Consider the following 17,759-nt stretch of genomic DNA (forward strand, 5'->3'; position numbering starts at 1 on the left):
TGTTCTGGTGCCACAGCCTCAAGTGCTGTTACTTACATTAGTAGAGAGGGAGACTGAAATGCCCAGGTGAAAAGACACAGGACAGGGGCGTCCCAATGCCCCCTCACACTCACATGTTCTTTGACTCAAGTCACAAGTTTCTCAAACAGCCACAGTAGAGGAAGCTATAGCCTAGGGCTAGACAGTCCAAGAACCAACATGTCCTGGTTATGTGCCTCTGCCATGCCTCCTTGGCAAGTCACTTCCCACTCTGAGGTATGTGTGTGTGTGTGTGTGTGTGCCTTGTGTGTAACACAGAAGATAAAGAAATGTCTCCTGAAGGAGTTATTATAGAGTTTGTCTCAAACTGGATGCAAAGGCTGACCCAGGCGGGCTGGCAGTTAGTGGGTGCAAGAGCTACCTCCACTGCTGCTGCTGATGCCACCATCTCCTCCACCCCGGCCATTCGCTGATGAGCTGGGAGATCGAAGGGGGCCACCGGGGCTGGCATGGAACCCGACATTGTTCCATGATTGAAGACAAGACCATTGAGCTCAATACAAGAATGGAATCTATGATCGTCTCTAGAAAGAGGCCATCGGAGGGGAGCTACCAGAAAGAAAATTTGTGCATTAAGTACTTTGACCAGTGGTCTGAATCAGATCAGTTGAAATTTGTGGAGCATTTTAGCTCGCGAACGTGTCATTATCACCGTGGACATATTCACTCTTACCTGAAGCCCATGTTGCAGCAGAACTTCCTCCCCGCTTGGCCAGAGCAAGGCTTAGATCGCATAGCAGAAAACACTTTTTCCTACCTGGATGCCAGGTCTCTGGGTGTGGCAGAGCTGTGTGTAATGAGTGCCAGCAAATGATCCCAGAAGGGAAGCTTTGGAAGAAGCTGATAGAGAGGGTGGTGCGCACTGACCCTCTCTGGAAGGGACTCTCAGAAAGAAGAGGCTGAAATCAGTACCTGTTTAAAAACAGACCTGTAGATGGCCCTCCCAACTCATTTTATAGATCATTATACACAAAGACTATCCAGGGCACAGAGACCATCGGACCCAATTGGACAACACAACCTAGAGAGGGTCCAGTGCCGCTCTGAGAATAGTCAGCGTGTCTACTGCTTGCGGTAGGATGAAGACAAAGTTATCAGTGGCCTCCGAGACAACTCCATCACGATCAGGGATAAAAACAGCTTGGAGTGTTTGAAAGTGCTAGCGAGACACGCGGCTCTTTCCTCTGCCTCCAGTACGATGGGCGAGTCACTGTAACTGGTTCTCCAGACTCCACAGTGAGAGTCTGAGATGTGAACAGGGGTGAAGTTCTCAGCGCGCTCATCCACCGCAATGAAGCCGCGCTGCACCTAAGCTTCAGCAACGGACTCATGGTGACTTGTTCCAAAGACCGTTCCGTTGCATTGTGGGACATGGCTTCGGCCACTGATATCACTTTACGCCGTATCCTGGTTGGCCACCGTGCTGCTGTCGATGTGGTAGACTTCTGGTGACAGGACCATGAAAGTCTGGAACACCTGAGAGATTGTTCGCACTCTCAATGGGCATAAGCGAGGTATTGCCTGTCTGCAGTACTGGAACTGTTGTTAGTGGGTCATCAGATAATACCATCCGGTTATGGGATATTGAAAGTGGTGCCTGTTTAAGAGCCTTAGAGGGGCGTGAAGAATCGGTCCGGTGCATCTGATGCATCCGGTGCATCTGTGATGGGACTTGCAGGCTGCTCTTGACCCTTGGGGCCCCAGCAAGCACATTGCGTCTGCGCACCTCGGACATGTGTTTCGGCTGCAGTTTGATGAGTTTCAGATCAGCAGCAGCTCCCACGATGACACTATTTTGATTTGGGATTTCTTAAATGTGCCTCCCCGTGCCCAGAACGAGACACATTCTCCCTCAGAACCTACGCCTGTATCTCCAGATAGCAGCCTGCACTTAGGCCCCGTCTGGGTTTCCTGGTGTTGAACTGCTTACTGGCTATCACATGCCTAAGGGAGTTCGTTCACAGCTGAGTTTGGGGGCTGGGCTTGGTTCCAGATGCTGGGTCGACACAGAGCAGCCCCACCCCTCAAGTCCTGACACTTCTCACTGCGCCCCAGCTCTACGTGGAGAAGGACTCATTCGCTCACACTGCAGGTAGAGCAAGCAGCTCCTGTACAGTCTGTTGAGTAGGTCAGCTGTCCAGAGCCCACCTTAGGGACAAGGCACTGTGTATGTGTGCAGCACAGACTCAGGCCCTGTCAGCTCTGGTGACACTCATCACTGTGGTTCTTCAAAGCTCCCACGTGAGAGTGGCTCACGGGCAGGGCATATTGACATTATTTCCCTTTCAAGATTAGGTTTCCATTTGCCATTGTTGCCAAAGATCAAGGAATGTTAGTACGGTTTTAAGGACCAACCAGCCTCCCTGTGAATGACGCCTCTTCCCATGGAAGCGCACTCTAGGAGAGAGATGGCCTCTGGGCTTATTTGTCCTGGCATTGTGAATACAGTAAGGTCAGTGTGTAGTGGATGTGTTTATTGGGTTGTCTTTCCTTTTTAGATTTTTAATTTTTTAGTTTTTGTTTGTTGGTTGGTTTTCTTGATAAATCATTCTCACGTGCTTCCGTGTTTGTTTCTGATAGGTGGGGGCTCAAAGGTATAGAAAGTAGGCCCTAGTGCATAATGGGGTGCAAACAGACAACCTTACAGCTCATCGCTCATTTGACAGGAACACCCAGTGGAAGGGAGGGAGGGGAGGAGGGGAGTTCTTCACAACTGGGTTTTCTGTTGTTTTTGTGTGTTTAAAATGGGAGTTCCTGTTAGTCCTTGGGAGATCACATCAAAAGATGGAGCTGGAAGAGTTGAATTCCAATGAGTGAACAGGAAGCAAGCACCTATGCCAGCCCTACGAGTGGCCCTCTCTGATGGTACTTGAAATGACTGTGGGTTGATGTCCTCAGACACTACCATTGACACAGTCTTCCACACTCCTCTGCAACAAGAAGAGTCACATGCACACATCAGGAGGGGGTGAATCTGAACACACAGGGCAGTGAACAGAGCTTCTAGTATCTCTCAGAAGCCAAGTGCTGGCAGAACTGTTTCCTCCAGAGCTCTGACAACAGAAGCCACAAAGGAAATAGCTGGGACTACAACACAGCCCTTAGGCTGGATGGATGAAGGAAGGTTGCTATGACAACCTGCTACTCTTCATCCATTGACGATGCCAACAGATTTGTGCTGTAGTAAAGCTACAGATTACTAAAGGCTAAGTTCTAAATATAATGCGACTTTCATCAAAATCAATGCATATCAAAGATGGTTTTATCTTTATATATGTGTGTGGATGTTATATGCATGTGTATGTTCACATGTGTGGAGACTAGGTCTGTCTGTGAATCTGGAGCTCGCCATTTTGACTAGACTATCTAACCAGCAGGCTCCAGAAAAAAAAGGGGGGGAGAAATGATGCCTCACTCCCTGTGAGCATCAGAGTTTCAGTAGGCTTGCTGACAAGATAAATCACTACCCGGCATTCTAGAGAATTCAAGATGTTTGGAATAAGGGGATTGAAGACGGGGTCCACAAGCAGCAATAAGAATAACATGGACATTCTTACAAAAGGAAAAATAAAAGCATTGTGTAAGTGCACAGCTGCAGAGTTGCGCACAGAGCAGAGCCAGAAAGTTACAATCTCTAGAAGTCTTGAGGGCTAATGTCCTCAACTCTTATGCATGAACCATTTCTTATAAGACATGAGGGAGAGATGGTTTTGCAGTGATGAGAGCTGTGTGGTCTGTTCTGTTCAGAGTGGAAGGCTAGAAGCCTGAAACAGAGAATTGGACCTGTCCCCTCCCAAGGCCCTGGAGTGACCGCCACTAGATATGTCAGAACAGCAAGAAAATTCAAAAGAGAATCCAAAAGCATCCTTAAGGGATTTGGGGACTCTCTGGAGACCCACTGTAAACTCAGCACCTAAGGTACCTCCCAACTGTCAGTGGGGGTTGTCATCTTCATCCCAGCAGTATCAGCACGGGGAAAGGGGAGAAAGCTCAGTCAAGAAAGAGGTGCCTATCATGCAAGCATGAGGACCTGCATTCGGATACCCGGTAACCATGTAAAAGCAGAGTTCAGCAGTGTGCCCTAGAACTCCAATGCTGGGAAGGTGAGAAACAAGTGCACCAACAAAGCCTGCTGGAAACTGGTGAGCTTCAGATTCAGTGGGGAGTAAAAACTTGTCTCAAAACTTAAGGTAGGACATGATTATCTCAACTGATATAGAAAAGGCCTTCACCTTTGACAAAATCCAACATCCCTTCCTGACAGAGCTTTTGAAGAGACTGGGCACATATCTGAACATAAGGGTGGTTTACAACAAGCTCACAGCCAACATAAACCTAAATGGAGAGAAACCCAAAGCATCCCCACCAAAATCAGGAACAAGACAAGAAGGTATCACTCCATACATTTTCAATAGAGTCCTAAGTCCTAGATAGAGCAGTAAGGCAACTGAAGGGGCACAGGGGAATACAAAGAATGAGGAATTAAGTCAATGTATCTTTATCTGAAGATGGCAGTTGTATAAATGACCATAAAACCCCCACCAAGAAACATCTACAACTAATGAACCCTTTCAGCAAAGTAGGAGAATACAAAATTAGCGCACAGAAATCAATATCCTTTCTAAATTCAAATGACAAACATACTGAGAATCAGGGAAATTAGTACCTTTCACAATAGACACAAAAATTATCTTGGGATAACTTTAACCAAGCAAGTGGGAAAACGTGTATAATAAAAACTTTAAGACATTGAAGAAAGAAATGGAAGATCTCAGAAGCTGGAAATATTTCTCAGGCTCATTGATCAATAGGATTAACAGTAAAAATGGCCATCTTACCAGAAACAAACAACACACTCATTGTAACCCCCATTAAAAATGCAACACAGTTCTTGACAGGAATTAAAAGGATAGCTTTCAGCATCATATGGCAACACTCCAAACAACAAAAACTGATAGCTAAGACAGTCCTGAGAAATAAAAGAATTTCTGGTGTTATAACTATGCCTGATCTCAAGTTGTAATATAAAAGTTATAAAACTGATTATGGTATTGATAGGAAAACAGTCGTGTTGATCAGTGCAATTAGATTGAGGACCCAACATAAGTCCACACGCCTATAACACTTGATTTTTTATAAAGTAGACAGACATAGGTATTGGACCAAAAAAATAAAAAAGATCTTCAACAAATATAGTAACTATTCAATTGGATGGCTACATGTAAAAACTGCAAATAAATCTAAATTTATCATCCCAAATATAAAACTCAAAGCCGGAGGGATCAAGGACCTCAACATAAGGCCAGATAATCTAATAGAAGAGAAAGTAAAAAATAGTCTTGAACTTATTGTCACAGGAAAAGACTTTCTGAACAGGTTACCATTAGCACTGGCACTAAGACCAATAATAATTGGGACTTTATTGATAAGCTTCTATATGGAAAATGGCACCACTGTCTGGACAAGGTGGCAAGCTACAGATCGGGAAGCTATTTTTTACTGACTATAGGTTTGAGAAAGGGCTAGTATCTGAAATATATAAAGAACTAAAAAAAAAAAATGACATCAAAGAAAACTGAACATGTGGCACACAGCTAAACACAGTTCCCAGAAGAAAAACAAACATGAAAAACACTTAAAGAAATGTTCAACATCTTTAATCGTCAGAGAAATCAAAACTACTTTGAGATTTACGCCAGTCAAAATGACCAATAGAACAAGTGACTATTAGCTTCCTCCTCATGGATTGTCCAGCGTGATTTCTTATAGGATCCAAGACCACCAGCGCAGGGGTGTCCCCACTCACAATGGGCTGGGCCCTCCCACATTTGTCACTAGTTAAGAAAGTATCATGCAGGCTTGCCTACATTCCAGTCTTATGAAGACATTTTCTCATTTGATGCTTCTTCTGCTCCACTGACTCTAGTTTGTGTCATGTTGATATGAAACTAGCAAGTGCAACCACTCTTGGGTACATCCTACTAGCAAGACACTTGTTGCACCATGTTCTTTGCTACTCTAATCATATCAGACAGAAATTACAGATAATGTAGCTGTCCATCAACAAATAAATGAAAATGTGGTACATTTACACAATGGAATACTATCCAGCTGTTTAAAATTCATGAAAATCACAATGGATAGAACTAGGGGAAAAAAGGATCCTGAGTGAGGTAACACAGTGAAACATAGAGAAGTCAAGCTGGTGCCTAATGAGAGCCTTCACCCCTACTGAATAGGGTCCAAGGTACAGAAAGATGCTCTGTACACTACCAGAGGAGAAAGGGAAACACCCTCTGTTGTGATAGAATCGCAGCTAATGTCCGGACAGAACACACCAGGCCAATGCAGTTCCATGTGAGAGAAGTTTATTGTAGGGGAAGGGGTCAAAGTGATGTGATGGAGATGAAAAGAGAAGGGAGACCAAAAGGAGAGAGCAAGGTCAAGAGGGTCTGCCTTTTATTTACGTTGTGATGTAACTACTCCCAGGTAAAGGTGGGAGGTAAGCCAAAATGGATGCTGGGAATGTTTGGCGGTTGCCATGGCAACAGATGTATAGGTCCCTATCGCCTATGGGTGATGTCACCATCATCTCTGGATTTGGAGGTGATCTCCAAACATAAAGCCAGTTCCTGATGTCAACATCCACCTTGCTACAAACCCTTTGGTCTACAACGATGACCTGCCTGTATGATACATTAGTAGAATAGTGGCACAAACATTGTGGGAGTCACCAACTCCGCATGTGACTGGATGTAGGATCCACTCCACACAGTGAAACACAAGCCTGACCCTGCTCAGTGTCCAAGAATGTGACTAGATAGGTCAGATGCAGGGAAAAACCAAATGCTACTGTTCTGCTAAAGAAACAGAGCAATAAAATGACTTCTAACTGTATCCTGCTATACCCATAGATCAATGTCTTGCCCAGTCATTAGAGAAGCTTTCCTCTGCAGCTGCTGAGAACAAGTACAGAGACCCACAACTGGACAATGTGTATGGAGTGGGAGACCTTAGAACACTCGGTCCTAACCGGAACGTCTTCATCAAACCCCTCCCTTCGGTGATCAGAGAACTGTGCAGAAGAAGGGGTGGAAAGATTGTAAGAGCCAGAGTGGGGGGGGGGGAACGTACCAAGAAACCAGTGTCTATCAGACACTAACGCACATATAAACTCAAAAAAAAAAAAAGCCTGTGGCAATCTATGTAGGACCTGCAAAGACCCAAAGCAGGTGGGGGTCCCAAGTGCTAAGATGGGGAAGTGGACACAAGCTCCCTTACCCAACCAAGAAACTATTTCTGATAACCAACCATTCACTACCAAAAAAACGATTAGATAATACAAAATGAACTCAAAGGTAATTTTAGATGTTCTTTCCTGTCTTATGCTGCTTCATTTGGGCTTTTTTTTTTTAACTTTGCTGGCCTTCTGCTTGTCTATTACATGTGTATGAATTTCTTATGTTCTTTCTTGGATTTTATTTGTTTGTTTTTTTATTGTTTTTGTTTTGCTTGATCATTATTTGTTTGTTTGTTTTTTGACTGTTTGTTTTCTTAAGAGAAAAAAAATGCTTCTTCAGAAGGTGGATATAGAAAGATTTCTGAGCTAGTGCGTCTGGATACTGGCAAGAGCCCAGGTAAAGAGATCTGAGCTATGTACGCAGGGATGAGAAGCTAGTGCTCCTGGAGGCTCTCTGAAACCCCTGTGGGTTGGTCTCCTCTGACCTCTGGGCTTCGACACTCCCCAAAAACTTCATGGTGGGGGAAGGAAGCCAAGCAAATTATCCCTTCAGATACCCACACTCTAACATACTGGGGTTGAACAATAATCTAAAAGCATCAGAAAGACCCACCTCAGGCCTCCAGAGTTCAGCCCTTGGAAATGGGCACGTTTTGGTGTCCTTCCCTGTGGCCCTGCAAAATGGCACATTTGGACACAAAAGTTGGCTTGCATTTAAGCAAAGAAAGCTAACAAAACATGTGTTTGCTGTTTAGGAGTCTGGAAATCTGCCAGAATCACTCCAACTTCTGCCACAGAAAGAAGAGACCCAACAGGCTATGAGTGCTAATGTCACCAAAACAGACACAGGCTATTTGAGCATCTTAGAAGAAATCCGGGCTGCCCTTAATACTCACTCTTGCATCAGTTACTCAACAGCGTGGTTTGTTATCAAGTTCCTCATGAAGAGTGTTGTCCTTTCATTTCCACAGCTGCTGTCGTTCCACGGTTTGACTTCTCTCAGCGCAGCTTTTCTTTGATGTCTGTGGATGTTAGAGCACTGTTTGGGGGGGGGGGCATCTGAGACAACTAACATTAAAGGATCTTCAATAGATATAGCAGAACACTGAGTTCTTACATGTGCTGTCATCAGAAAATATCATCTTCTTTGAGATCTGTATTAGCAGGGTTGAAGCTGGAGATCATTGCATGAGTGAGGCCCTGATTCAATCCTTACCACCACAGAGAAAGAGGGGGAGGAGGGAGGGAGAGGGAGGGAGGGAGAGGGAGGGAGGGAGAGAGGGAGAGGGAGGGGGAGAGGGAGGGAGAGGGAAGGAAGGGGGAGGGAGGGAGGGAGGGGGGAGGGAGAGGGGAGGGAGGGAGGGAGAGGGAGGGAGGGAGGGAGGGAGAGGGAGGGAGGGAGAGGGAAGGAGGGAGGGAGGGAGGAGGAGGGAGGGAGGGAGAGAGAGAGAGAGACTCAAAAATCCATGCGGTCTCCAAAAAAGTAAATCATTTTTCATCTTTTCCTCTTACTATCAGGTTCTAGAAAGCTTATGAACTGCCTAGAAGACTCCCATATCTGTCACTTTTCATATTACATAACAGAGGCATGCCTGTCATACGTCTTTGGCATCCTACCTCAGTTCTCGGGCCACAGCATAACTGTTTTGCAAGCTATGAACACAAAGCCTCTAAAGGGTTCTCATCTCTAAAATGCATTCTTCCCAGTCACAGGGTATGGTGTGCGAAAGTTTTCATAATGACTCAGAAGTGAAGGCTCTTGGGAAAGAAATAGGTCATAGCCCACACAACTCGCAGCCTGGGGCTACAGCTCAGCCTTATGCTCTTTTTTGGATGCCAAAGACAACCTCCAATCTACGATGGGTCCAGATAGGGAACCCAAGACACACCAGAGACCAGAAACTACCTCTTTACCCCTTCTACTGGACACAAGGAGCAGAACTTTCTTTTTCTTTCAGCTCTCTTTCTCTCTATCCCTCCATTCAATTATCCACATGGATCCATTGGGATCTCCATTCCCATCCCATCCTTTACCCAAGCTTTTGCCATGTAACAGGGAAGTGTCCCTATCCTGGTCTGTCACGTGGCCAGGTTCCAAGGGTAGGAACATCAAGGATAGGCAACGGTCATTCATTGGCTTGGAGGTTGAGGGTACCTGGAATACCTCATAGATATAGGGAAGCATTTCAGGGGCCTCAGGTGAGGACGTATGGCATTCCTCAGGAGAGTTTGTGTGGGAGCGTATAATTTCCCACACGGGGTCAGAGAAGGAGAAGACCCATTAACAAAGGGAGTCTCCCATAATTCATCAAGCCCGGAAGGTACCCAGTCACATGGACTTCAACTTTAATTAGCAGAGTTTTTTTTTTTTTAATTGTATGTTTCCACTTCCCACGTGTGGCCTTCTGCATCATCAGCATGAGCTATCCCTACAGAGAAACAAGGAACAGATAAGGCACAGGAGACGACCTTTGATGACCTATATATGCACAGCAATTTTCCATCATCCAGCAGAGAGCCAACTTGTTACACATGCCATCAGGTCCAACCTACCACCGCAAACATAGGCATAGTGGGAAACAACCGTGCCCATAAGACACCGAACTTTTACAATTACTAGTGACTTGTCATTATTGAGGTAATGAGTCAACACATCCCAGCCAGAAGGAAAGAACAAAAGGTTATTTCCAGAAGCTACCCGGGACACTGTTTCTTACTTGTGTTCATCTAGAGTTCTCATGGCTGTTTCTGCTGTGAGAAAAAAAAAAAAATGAAATTCAAATCTTTGTTCCAGACAGCTATATATCAAACTAAATACTACAGGTTCTTTTTGTGTGGGAGAAATGGAGGTAGAATCTGGGAAGGGACAGAAATAAATTGTTCCTCCTTGTGGCCTCAGTGTCCCTACCTGATGGCCAAAGAAGAGCATCGTCTGCATGGTCTCACATGGCTCTTCTAGCTTCTAGAAGTCTGAGAGTGAAGTGTTTGAAAAAATTTAATATTCACTAGAAGTCATCAGAACAAATATCTATGTATACAACCAGGTGACAGCCCCCTCCATCTGAAGGCAAATGTGTAGGCTTCCACATCTTACAAAGGCTTTAAGGCTCAGAACATCTGGGAAGGGAATGGCTGCATCTTCAAACAACTCCCCTTAATTTACTGCCATTAAATTATATAGTCCATACACATGATTTATGAAGATGGAAGAAACCTTTGCTTGCTGAGAGTCTAATTGCAGCCTTCAAAAAGGCTTTAAAGTGTTTGCACTCTGTAATGATCTGACATACTCTCTGTGTGCTAGAACAGTTATGTAGGGCTTCCCAGTGTGACAGTGCTGGTGTCTTCCACCTAACATATGTCAAAACAAGGCATAACCTTCCAGTGCACATCTAAGTCTACAGCTCTCTCTTTATCTAAAAATCACAACTATTGAATCTTGCAGTAAAATTATACTTTAATTTACCACCATGAATTTATACAGCCCATACATAAATCACACATGGATCAGAAACCTTTGCACAGTCTAACTGGGGCCTTTTAAAAGTCTTAGGAAACCTAACAATTCTCTGAGGAAAGATAACACCCAGATATTATGCTCACTTAATTTATAACTCAGAAATTCTTCCTTTTCAAATAAAGCATTTATCTTTCCCCATGAATAAAAACAAATCACAGTGACACTGTGGTCCAGCCTCCACAGAATGTTTTTCTGGTCACATTGTGGCTGCTCCGGACTTTACATGAAATGTGTAAGCCATATAACACCAAAACAACACTGGGGATGATGTATACCCAAAATGTTGAGTTTTATAAGTTTATCCGTCCTGTAGAAATCATTAGCATTTGTATCACAGGGTAGAAACATTGACATTGTAGCTCAGAAAAGTAACTGGTCTGAGGGTGCTCAGGAAACACATCTGAGCTAGGATTCCATCCCAGGTAGATGTCTCCAAAAAAAAAAAAAAAGGCATTCATTATAGTCAAAGTTGCTTTTGTTATGCTCACCCCTGGAAAAGGATTCTTGTCTGCATTTGAGCAAGGGCAGAATTGTGAGAGCTACCGTATACAGTTGCTTTGGTCTAGAGCATCAGTTCTCAAACTGTGGGCCATGACCCCTCCGGGGGTCACGTATTAGACTGTAATGCATATCAGGTACTTACTACAACTCATAACAGTAGTAAAATTACAGTTATGAAGTAGCAACAAAATAATGTTAAGGTTTGGGGTCACAGCAACATGAGGAACCATATTAAATGGTTGCAGCATCAGGAAGGTTGAGAACCATTGGTCTTGAAGCACCAGAGCTCACCTGTCGGCTTGTCCTATCCTTGATCCAGAGAAAAAGACTGCCTTCCTTTGTTGCTCTCTGAGACTGTTGATCTTGCTCGTTTGGATCATAGAGACAGATAACTGCCTGAAATGTCACACAGGAAAAGTCACAGAAGTCCTTCTGGGATACAAGACTGTGTTTAAAAGCCTCTAATTTGTACTGGTTCTTTCTCTTGCAAGAGACAAGATGGGAAGCATGGGGGTCAATTTAGAGATGACCAAGGGAAGTGATTTTCTTGGTCAGAAAAGGCAGAAGTCTGAATCCAGCCAAGAATGGGATTTTGGGCTATGGACCAAAAATGACTTGAGGAAGGTGAGAAAATGTCCTGAGGAGAAAAACAGGAAAATTTCTCATGGGCTTTTGACCACATACCCTTCTCTATAGTTAGTTCTTTCCTCCAGCTGTGGTTTCAAAGATGGAGAGAAGAGCAATAAAGCCAAGACCGTAAGGTGTCACTTGCCAGATGTTCCTGGTGAGTTACTGGTCACCATAGCATAGTCCCATGGGTCACCCAGCGGCTTCCATGAATGAGACAAATGATCAGAAATCAATGTAAAAGCAAGAGTTTTATTAGTCCAGTGCACCAGGGTAACCTCCATCCAAAGGAGAGGCAATGTTGGTGTAGTTTTTATCTATTTTGTAAAGTGTGGGCTTTAGCAGTGGTGACTAGGGTGTGTAAGTATTGGTGGGTCCTTTGACTTTTAAGGTGATTGGCTGCTGCTGACATGAGCTTAGTTGGGGTTCTCAGCCCACACTCCAGGAGCTAAGCTGTGCTGGAATTTCCTGACCCTCACTCCAGGGGCTAAGCTGTAATGGAATAGGAGCAGGTGTCTAGATAAGGTTGGGAACATTTCTTCCTGGGAATAAGGGCTACTTGGTTCCCTGGAGACATTCCAGGGACTGTGGCTAGATAAGATTGAAGCATTATTTCTCCCGGAGGGGAGGGGTTACTCAGCGCCCTAAAGCTGATAATTTCCTATCAACCTCAGGTAAATACAACTAAATGATTGATAACACATAGATGATAGGTAGTAATAGATAATTTGTAGACAGACATAAACATTAAGTATGAAGAAGAGAGGAAGAGACTAAGGGACAGAAGAGAGCCAATCTTAAATTTGTAGAACTCTTGGGAACTCCGACTAAAACTGTAGCGTGAATCATAGCAATACATCACTGTGACTCTGTCTACTATGATATTATTTCTTTTTATATTTTTCTTTAGAGCATCTAATCCTTTTACATTAAAACACATAAACATGTCCTTACCGTAATAAAAAAAAGTCAGCAAAAAAATCAATAAGAAAAATAAAATAATTTCTGTCCTGACACAGTTACCTGCCAAAACCCCTGGACCCACAGGTTGTTCTCCTTGAAGGGAGGATGGTGAGTTCCTGAATGAGTAGCATCTGAGACCTTCTCCTTTATGGATATGAAAGACTCAAAACAGTCACTCCTCCATTATAGGATAGAATATTATAAAATGTCAAGTCCATATTTTGCCTTATGTAATTCACTTCCCAGCAGGCAACTGGCCCCAGGTTATGAAGAAGGACTCACTAATGCCTTCAAAGTTGCTCCTGGTCGCTATAGAGATTGATTCTAGAGGTTGATTCTAGAACTCCTTGCTTGGATACCAAACTCCAGAGATGCTCAAGCCACTTCCATAAAATGGCTCAATGTTGTCTTAGCCAGTGTTCGAGTTAGTGCTCTGGAGAGACACCATGACCACAGCAATTCTTATAAAGAAAACCACTGAATGGAGATTGACTTACCATTCCAGAGGTTTACTCCATTATTAGCACGACACGTAGCACAGTGGCACATAGGCAGACATGATGCTGGAGAGTCCTACGTCTGCCTTGACCAGCAGCAGGAAGAACAAGACACTTGGCCTAGCTTGAACGTTTGAAACTTTAAGGCCCACTCCCAGAGAGGTACTTCCTCCAACAAAGTCACAACAGGGCCACCTAATCCTTGTCAAGTGGCACCTCTCTCTAATGACCAAGCATTTAAATATATGAGCCTATGGAGGCCATTTCTATTCAAACCACCACAGATGTGGTGTTTGCATCTGGTGTAGACACATCCTTCTGTGGATGTCAAATCATCTCTAGATGGCATAATATCTAATAGTATGTATTGCACATGCTACGAAGTTAATGTTATGAAGGCAGCTTTTATACTTCACAATTTAGACAAGACATAGTTTTGCCTTGGGTTTGTTTGGAGATTGAGGTAGCATGAAGAAGCCAGATAGTTTGTAGTTAAATAAGACAATGTATTTTCCAAGGGAACTGTGAACCAGAATATGTTTCGTGGATAGACGAGGATGGTCCCAGAAGATCTGGGTTACTGAATGAAGCTCTCGAGTGTTGGCATGGATACCTCCCCGCAGGTTGTTGGTCAAGGAGAAGCCAGAGGCACCAAAAACACCACCATCTGGCTGTTGCCATTGCTCTTAGCTGCTCTTTATAACTAGAAGGTAAGACCCTGTTGCTGTAGATAGCACTCATCTAGGTTGTAGGAAATAGAGAAATCAGCATTGTCTGACCAGGAAACTCCCTGCCTGCAGGCTAGCCTACATGGTGCCTCAAGGTGCCATGCAGCTACGTGGGAATGAAGACACGAATGGTCTCAGCTAGCACTGGAGCAGAAGCCTGATCCACAGACGTAAATTTAATGCCTGGGATGGTAAACCAGGTCAAAAGCTCCAACAGGAGATTATTGGCTCATAGGGAAACCTACTGTTGTTATATTTAATGTTCATGCTATCAAAATGCCTTCTAAACATTTAACTTTATAACCATAGCCCATATTGTTAAAATCTAAACAGCAGCAGCAAATGTTGTCAAGGATGTGAGGTGGTTACAACCTTCCCGCATTACAAACAAGATCATGGAAAGACACACACCCACTTTGGAAACAGATTGACAATTTTTCAAAATGTTAAACCTGAAATTACCAGTATGAACTGACATCTTTCCTTCCAGGTATATAGCCAAGCGAAATGAAAAAATGTATTCTTACACAAAAATGTGGGCACTGATAGTCAAGAGCATCACTCATTCCTCATAAACCCTAAGGTCGACGCAATCTCACCATTCACGAACGGGGGAATGGATAAACCCAAGTGGTGTGTTCACGCAGTGGAATGTTACTTAGCAGTGAAAAGGAAGGAAATACTGATACACATTGTGCTGATTTGTTTTCGTCTTCAAAGTGACACAATCTATAATTACCCAAGAAGAGTGTCTTAGTGAAAAATCATCTAGATCAAGTTGGTCTGTGGGCATGTCAGTGGGGGGTTGTCTTGATTGTATACCAATGGCAGGTAATCCAAAACAATATTGAGAAGGAGAAAAGGGTAAGCAAGGATCCATGCGTTTATTCTGTCTGCTCCTGACTGTGTGATGTTTCAAGTTCCTGCTTTGACTTTCCCACAGCAATGGAGTATAAACGAATTGAAAGGTGAGAAAGACCTCTCTCCCCTACATCGCTTATTGTTTGGATATTTTATCACAGAATAAAACTAGAACACATGCTATACTATGGATGGACTTTGAAAATGCAAAACTAAATAAAATGGATGAAATTCATAGGAAATATCCAGAATGGGTATGCAGATGAACAATAGGTTGTGTTTGACTGGAATCAGAAGGAAAAGGGGCACTGGTGGTGCAGTGTTTCCCACTGAGGTTACAAAAACATCGAGGAATTAGATGGTGGTTGCAAACTGAGTGTACTAAAAACTAATAAATTACTGCGTGAGTTGTTTTGCTCTGTTTTTAAGGTAAGTTTTCACTATATAGGCCAAGCTAGCCTGAGTTAGCCAACCAGTTAGGACACCAGGATTGCAAGGGCACGCCACCATGCACACCATCGGTTCCAAACTTTCGAAGTGAGAATGTACTGATCTGAGAATCAGATCTCAATAAAGCTGTCGTTTATTAAAGCTACAGCACACGAAAAGGGTGTTGGGCAGCAGCAGCCATTAGGAAGACACACGCTATTTAGAGCACGGTGAGAGTCCAGGAGTGTGCAAAAGGGTGTAGATTGTCCCGAAGCTGTTTGTATTTTAATGTTAATTCCACTTCCCCAAGAAGGGCTGCCTAGTCATATGACTCCAACTGAACCTTCCCAGTTTAATTAGTAAAATAAAGGAAAGCCAGTGACCGGGCGGGGCGAGGGAGGTGGAGAGAAGAGAGGTCTAAGGGGATGAGAGATGAGAGGAAGGAGGGGGAAGGTCGTCACAACATGGAGCTTCCCAAGGACCAGCTGGACCCAGGTGGGATTTACTGGTATTAAATAGCTATGAACATTAAAGATTTTACGGGTCTAGCATCTTATATGAAGGGCAGTGTGTATTTTTGTCTATTTGATCCAATCTTGTTGTGTAGAGGATTTGTGGGTTGAGAGTTGGATATATAAACCTGTATGAAAAGCTATCGGGCTGTAGAGTTGTGTTCGAGGGATTTTAGGGTAGAGAAACACCCCGGAACAGAGGCATAGAATAGGTGATAGAAAACCACCAGGGAAGGAAGTTACATGGACAAGTTAGGCTGTGGTGGCGGCTCGGACCGAGCACCAGAGGAGCGCACGGCTCCGAACTAAAATCGGACCTGAGGAGTGAGACCTCAGGGCCGGAAAAGAGATAAACATATTTTATTTTTAATATTTACTGCAACAAATGGGAAATGGTAAAAATACAGGCAGGGACACAGAGAAACCCAGACACCCAACCTATGTGCAGAGACACAGGGAATCCCAGGCACCCAGACTGTGTGCAGGGACAAAGAGGGTCATTGTTACTCTGCAGGATAATTTAGCAGTTTCTTTCTAAACTAAAAACAGATTTGCTAGTGCTGGTTTCAGCAGCACATCTACTAAAATTAAAACAATACAGAAATTAGCATGCCCTCTGTGCAAGAATAGCATGCAAATTCACGAAATATCCCAGATTTTAAAAAAGAAAACCAAAAACAAACAAACAAAACAAATTTGCTGATTTTCTGTATAATTCAGTGACGAAATGGTAAATTGATCCAATTTCTCTCAAAGAATAAAGGCAAATTTTGATACGAAAACCCATTACGCAAATGTTTAGCTCTCTCTCTCTCTCTCTCTCTCTCTCTCTCTCTCTCTCTCTCTCTCTCTCTCACACACACACACACACACACACACAGACACACACACACACACACACACAAAATGGGCAAAGACACATCTTATTCAGGGCCACAGCTGTCTTATGCCTTAGGACTCATAAAAGTCAAATCAAAGCAAACCCAGGCAGCACAATCCAGGAAGAGGAAGACAGAGAGACCTGTGGTCCATCATACCTGACAGACCTGTCCTCCAGTGCACAACAAGGCGGGACACAGCATGGATGGATGATGTCATCCAGGGCCCCACCAGCCCCATGGCCAGCCCGCAGCAGGAACCATTACAATGTGCACATATGTGGTGGTCAGATGGGAGAGAAAGGAGTGGAGCAGCTTAAGAATTAAGAAAGATGGAGCTGGAGGCTCTAGAGTGGATAGGCACAGCCTGTCATGAGTGGTGAGCCCTGCTACCCAGGGCCATGGTGAGGTCACAGTCTAAGTTGCCCCTGAGAACCATGTCTGAGTCAGTGGTTATGCTATGGAAGTGGGGGGATCAGTGTTGATGTCTGTAGCTCACATTATGACGAGGCAGCATCATGGGAACACATGGATGTCCAGGAGCTGTGTATAACTGGCCACGCCTCTCACAGGATGAGGCTCTGGAGGGCTGGCCCTTTCACTGGTGGCAGCCCTTCCTGCACTTTTTCTGGACAGCAGAGCAAAGCTGACCTTGTAGCAGGGGCAGAGGTGAGCCAGCCCTGAGGGTTGAAAAAGCAGAAGAGCTGACCCCCCCCTTTTGTCCTCCATGAGGTGGCTTGAATGAAGGGGTGACGGCTTTGCCCCTTGCCCCTCTGCACCTGTGGCAGTTGGGCGGGGGGACCCTGGCGTCATGAGAGTAGGTGAGATCTACAGGAGTAGAGAGAACAGGTCCTGGGCAACAGAGTGGAGCTGGCCCTGGTGAGAAGGCATGGGAGAGTCAACCCTGAGGAAGTGAGAACAGGAGAGCTGGCCCAGCCCCTCACAGACTGCAGCTCCTGGGAAA

The 17,759-nt window shown here is 44.4% G+C and overlaps 1 protein-coding gene and 1 pseudogene across 2 annotated transcripts in view; both read left to right on the forward strand.

Annotated features, from left to right (window-relative positions):
- Positions 1–451: 451 nt before the first annotated feature.
- Positions 452–1,920, forward strand: LOC308438691 (beta-TrCP-like; annotated as a pseudogene). The gene has a single exon. The product of its transcript is annotated as a beta-TrCP-like (transcript).
- Positions 1,921–4,236: 2,316 nt separating this feature from the next.
- TEX48 (testis expressed 48) overlaps positions 4,237–17,759 on the forward strand; it is a gene marked incomplete at both ends in the record, with an annotated part of 32,685 nt that continues 19,162 nt past the window's right edge. Inside the window, one exon of the mRNA XM_080940167.1 lies at positions 4,237–4,429. Coding sequence (XP_080796293.1) covers positions 4,237–4,429 — 193 coding nt within the window. The remainder of the gene's footprint in view (positions 4,430–17,759) is intronic.

The sequence above is a fragment of the Micromys minutus genome (genome assembly GCF_963924665.1).
Source record: "Micromys minutus genome assembly, chromosome: 28".
Classification (NCBI taxonomy): domain Eukaryota; kingdom Metazoa; phylum Chordata; class Mammalia; order Rodentia; family Muridae; genus Micromys; species Micromys minutus.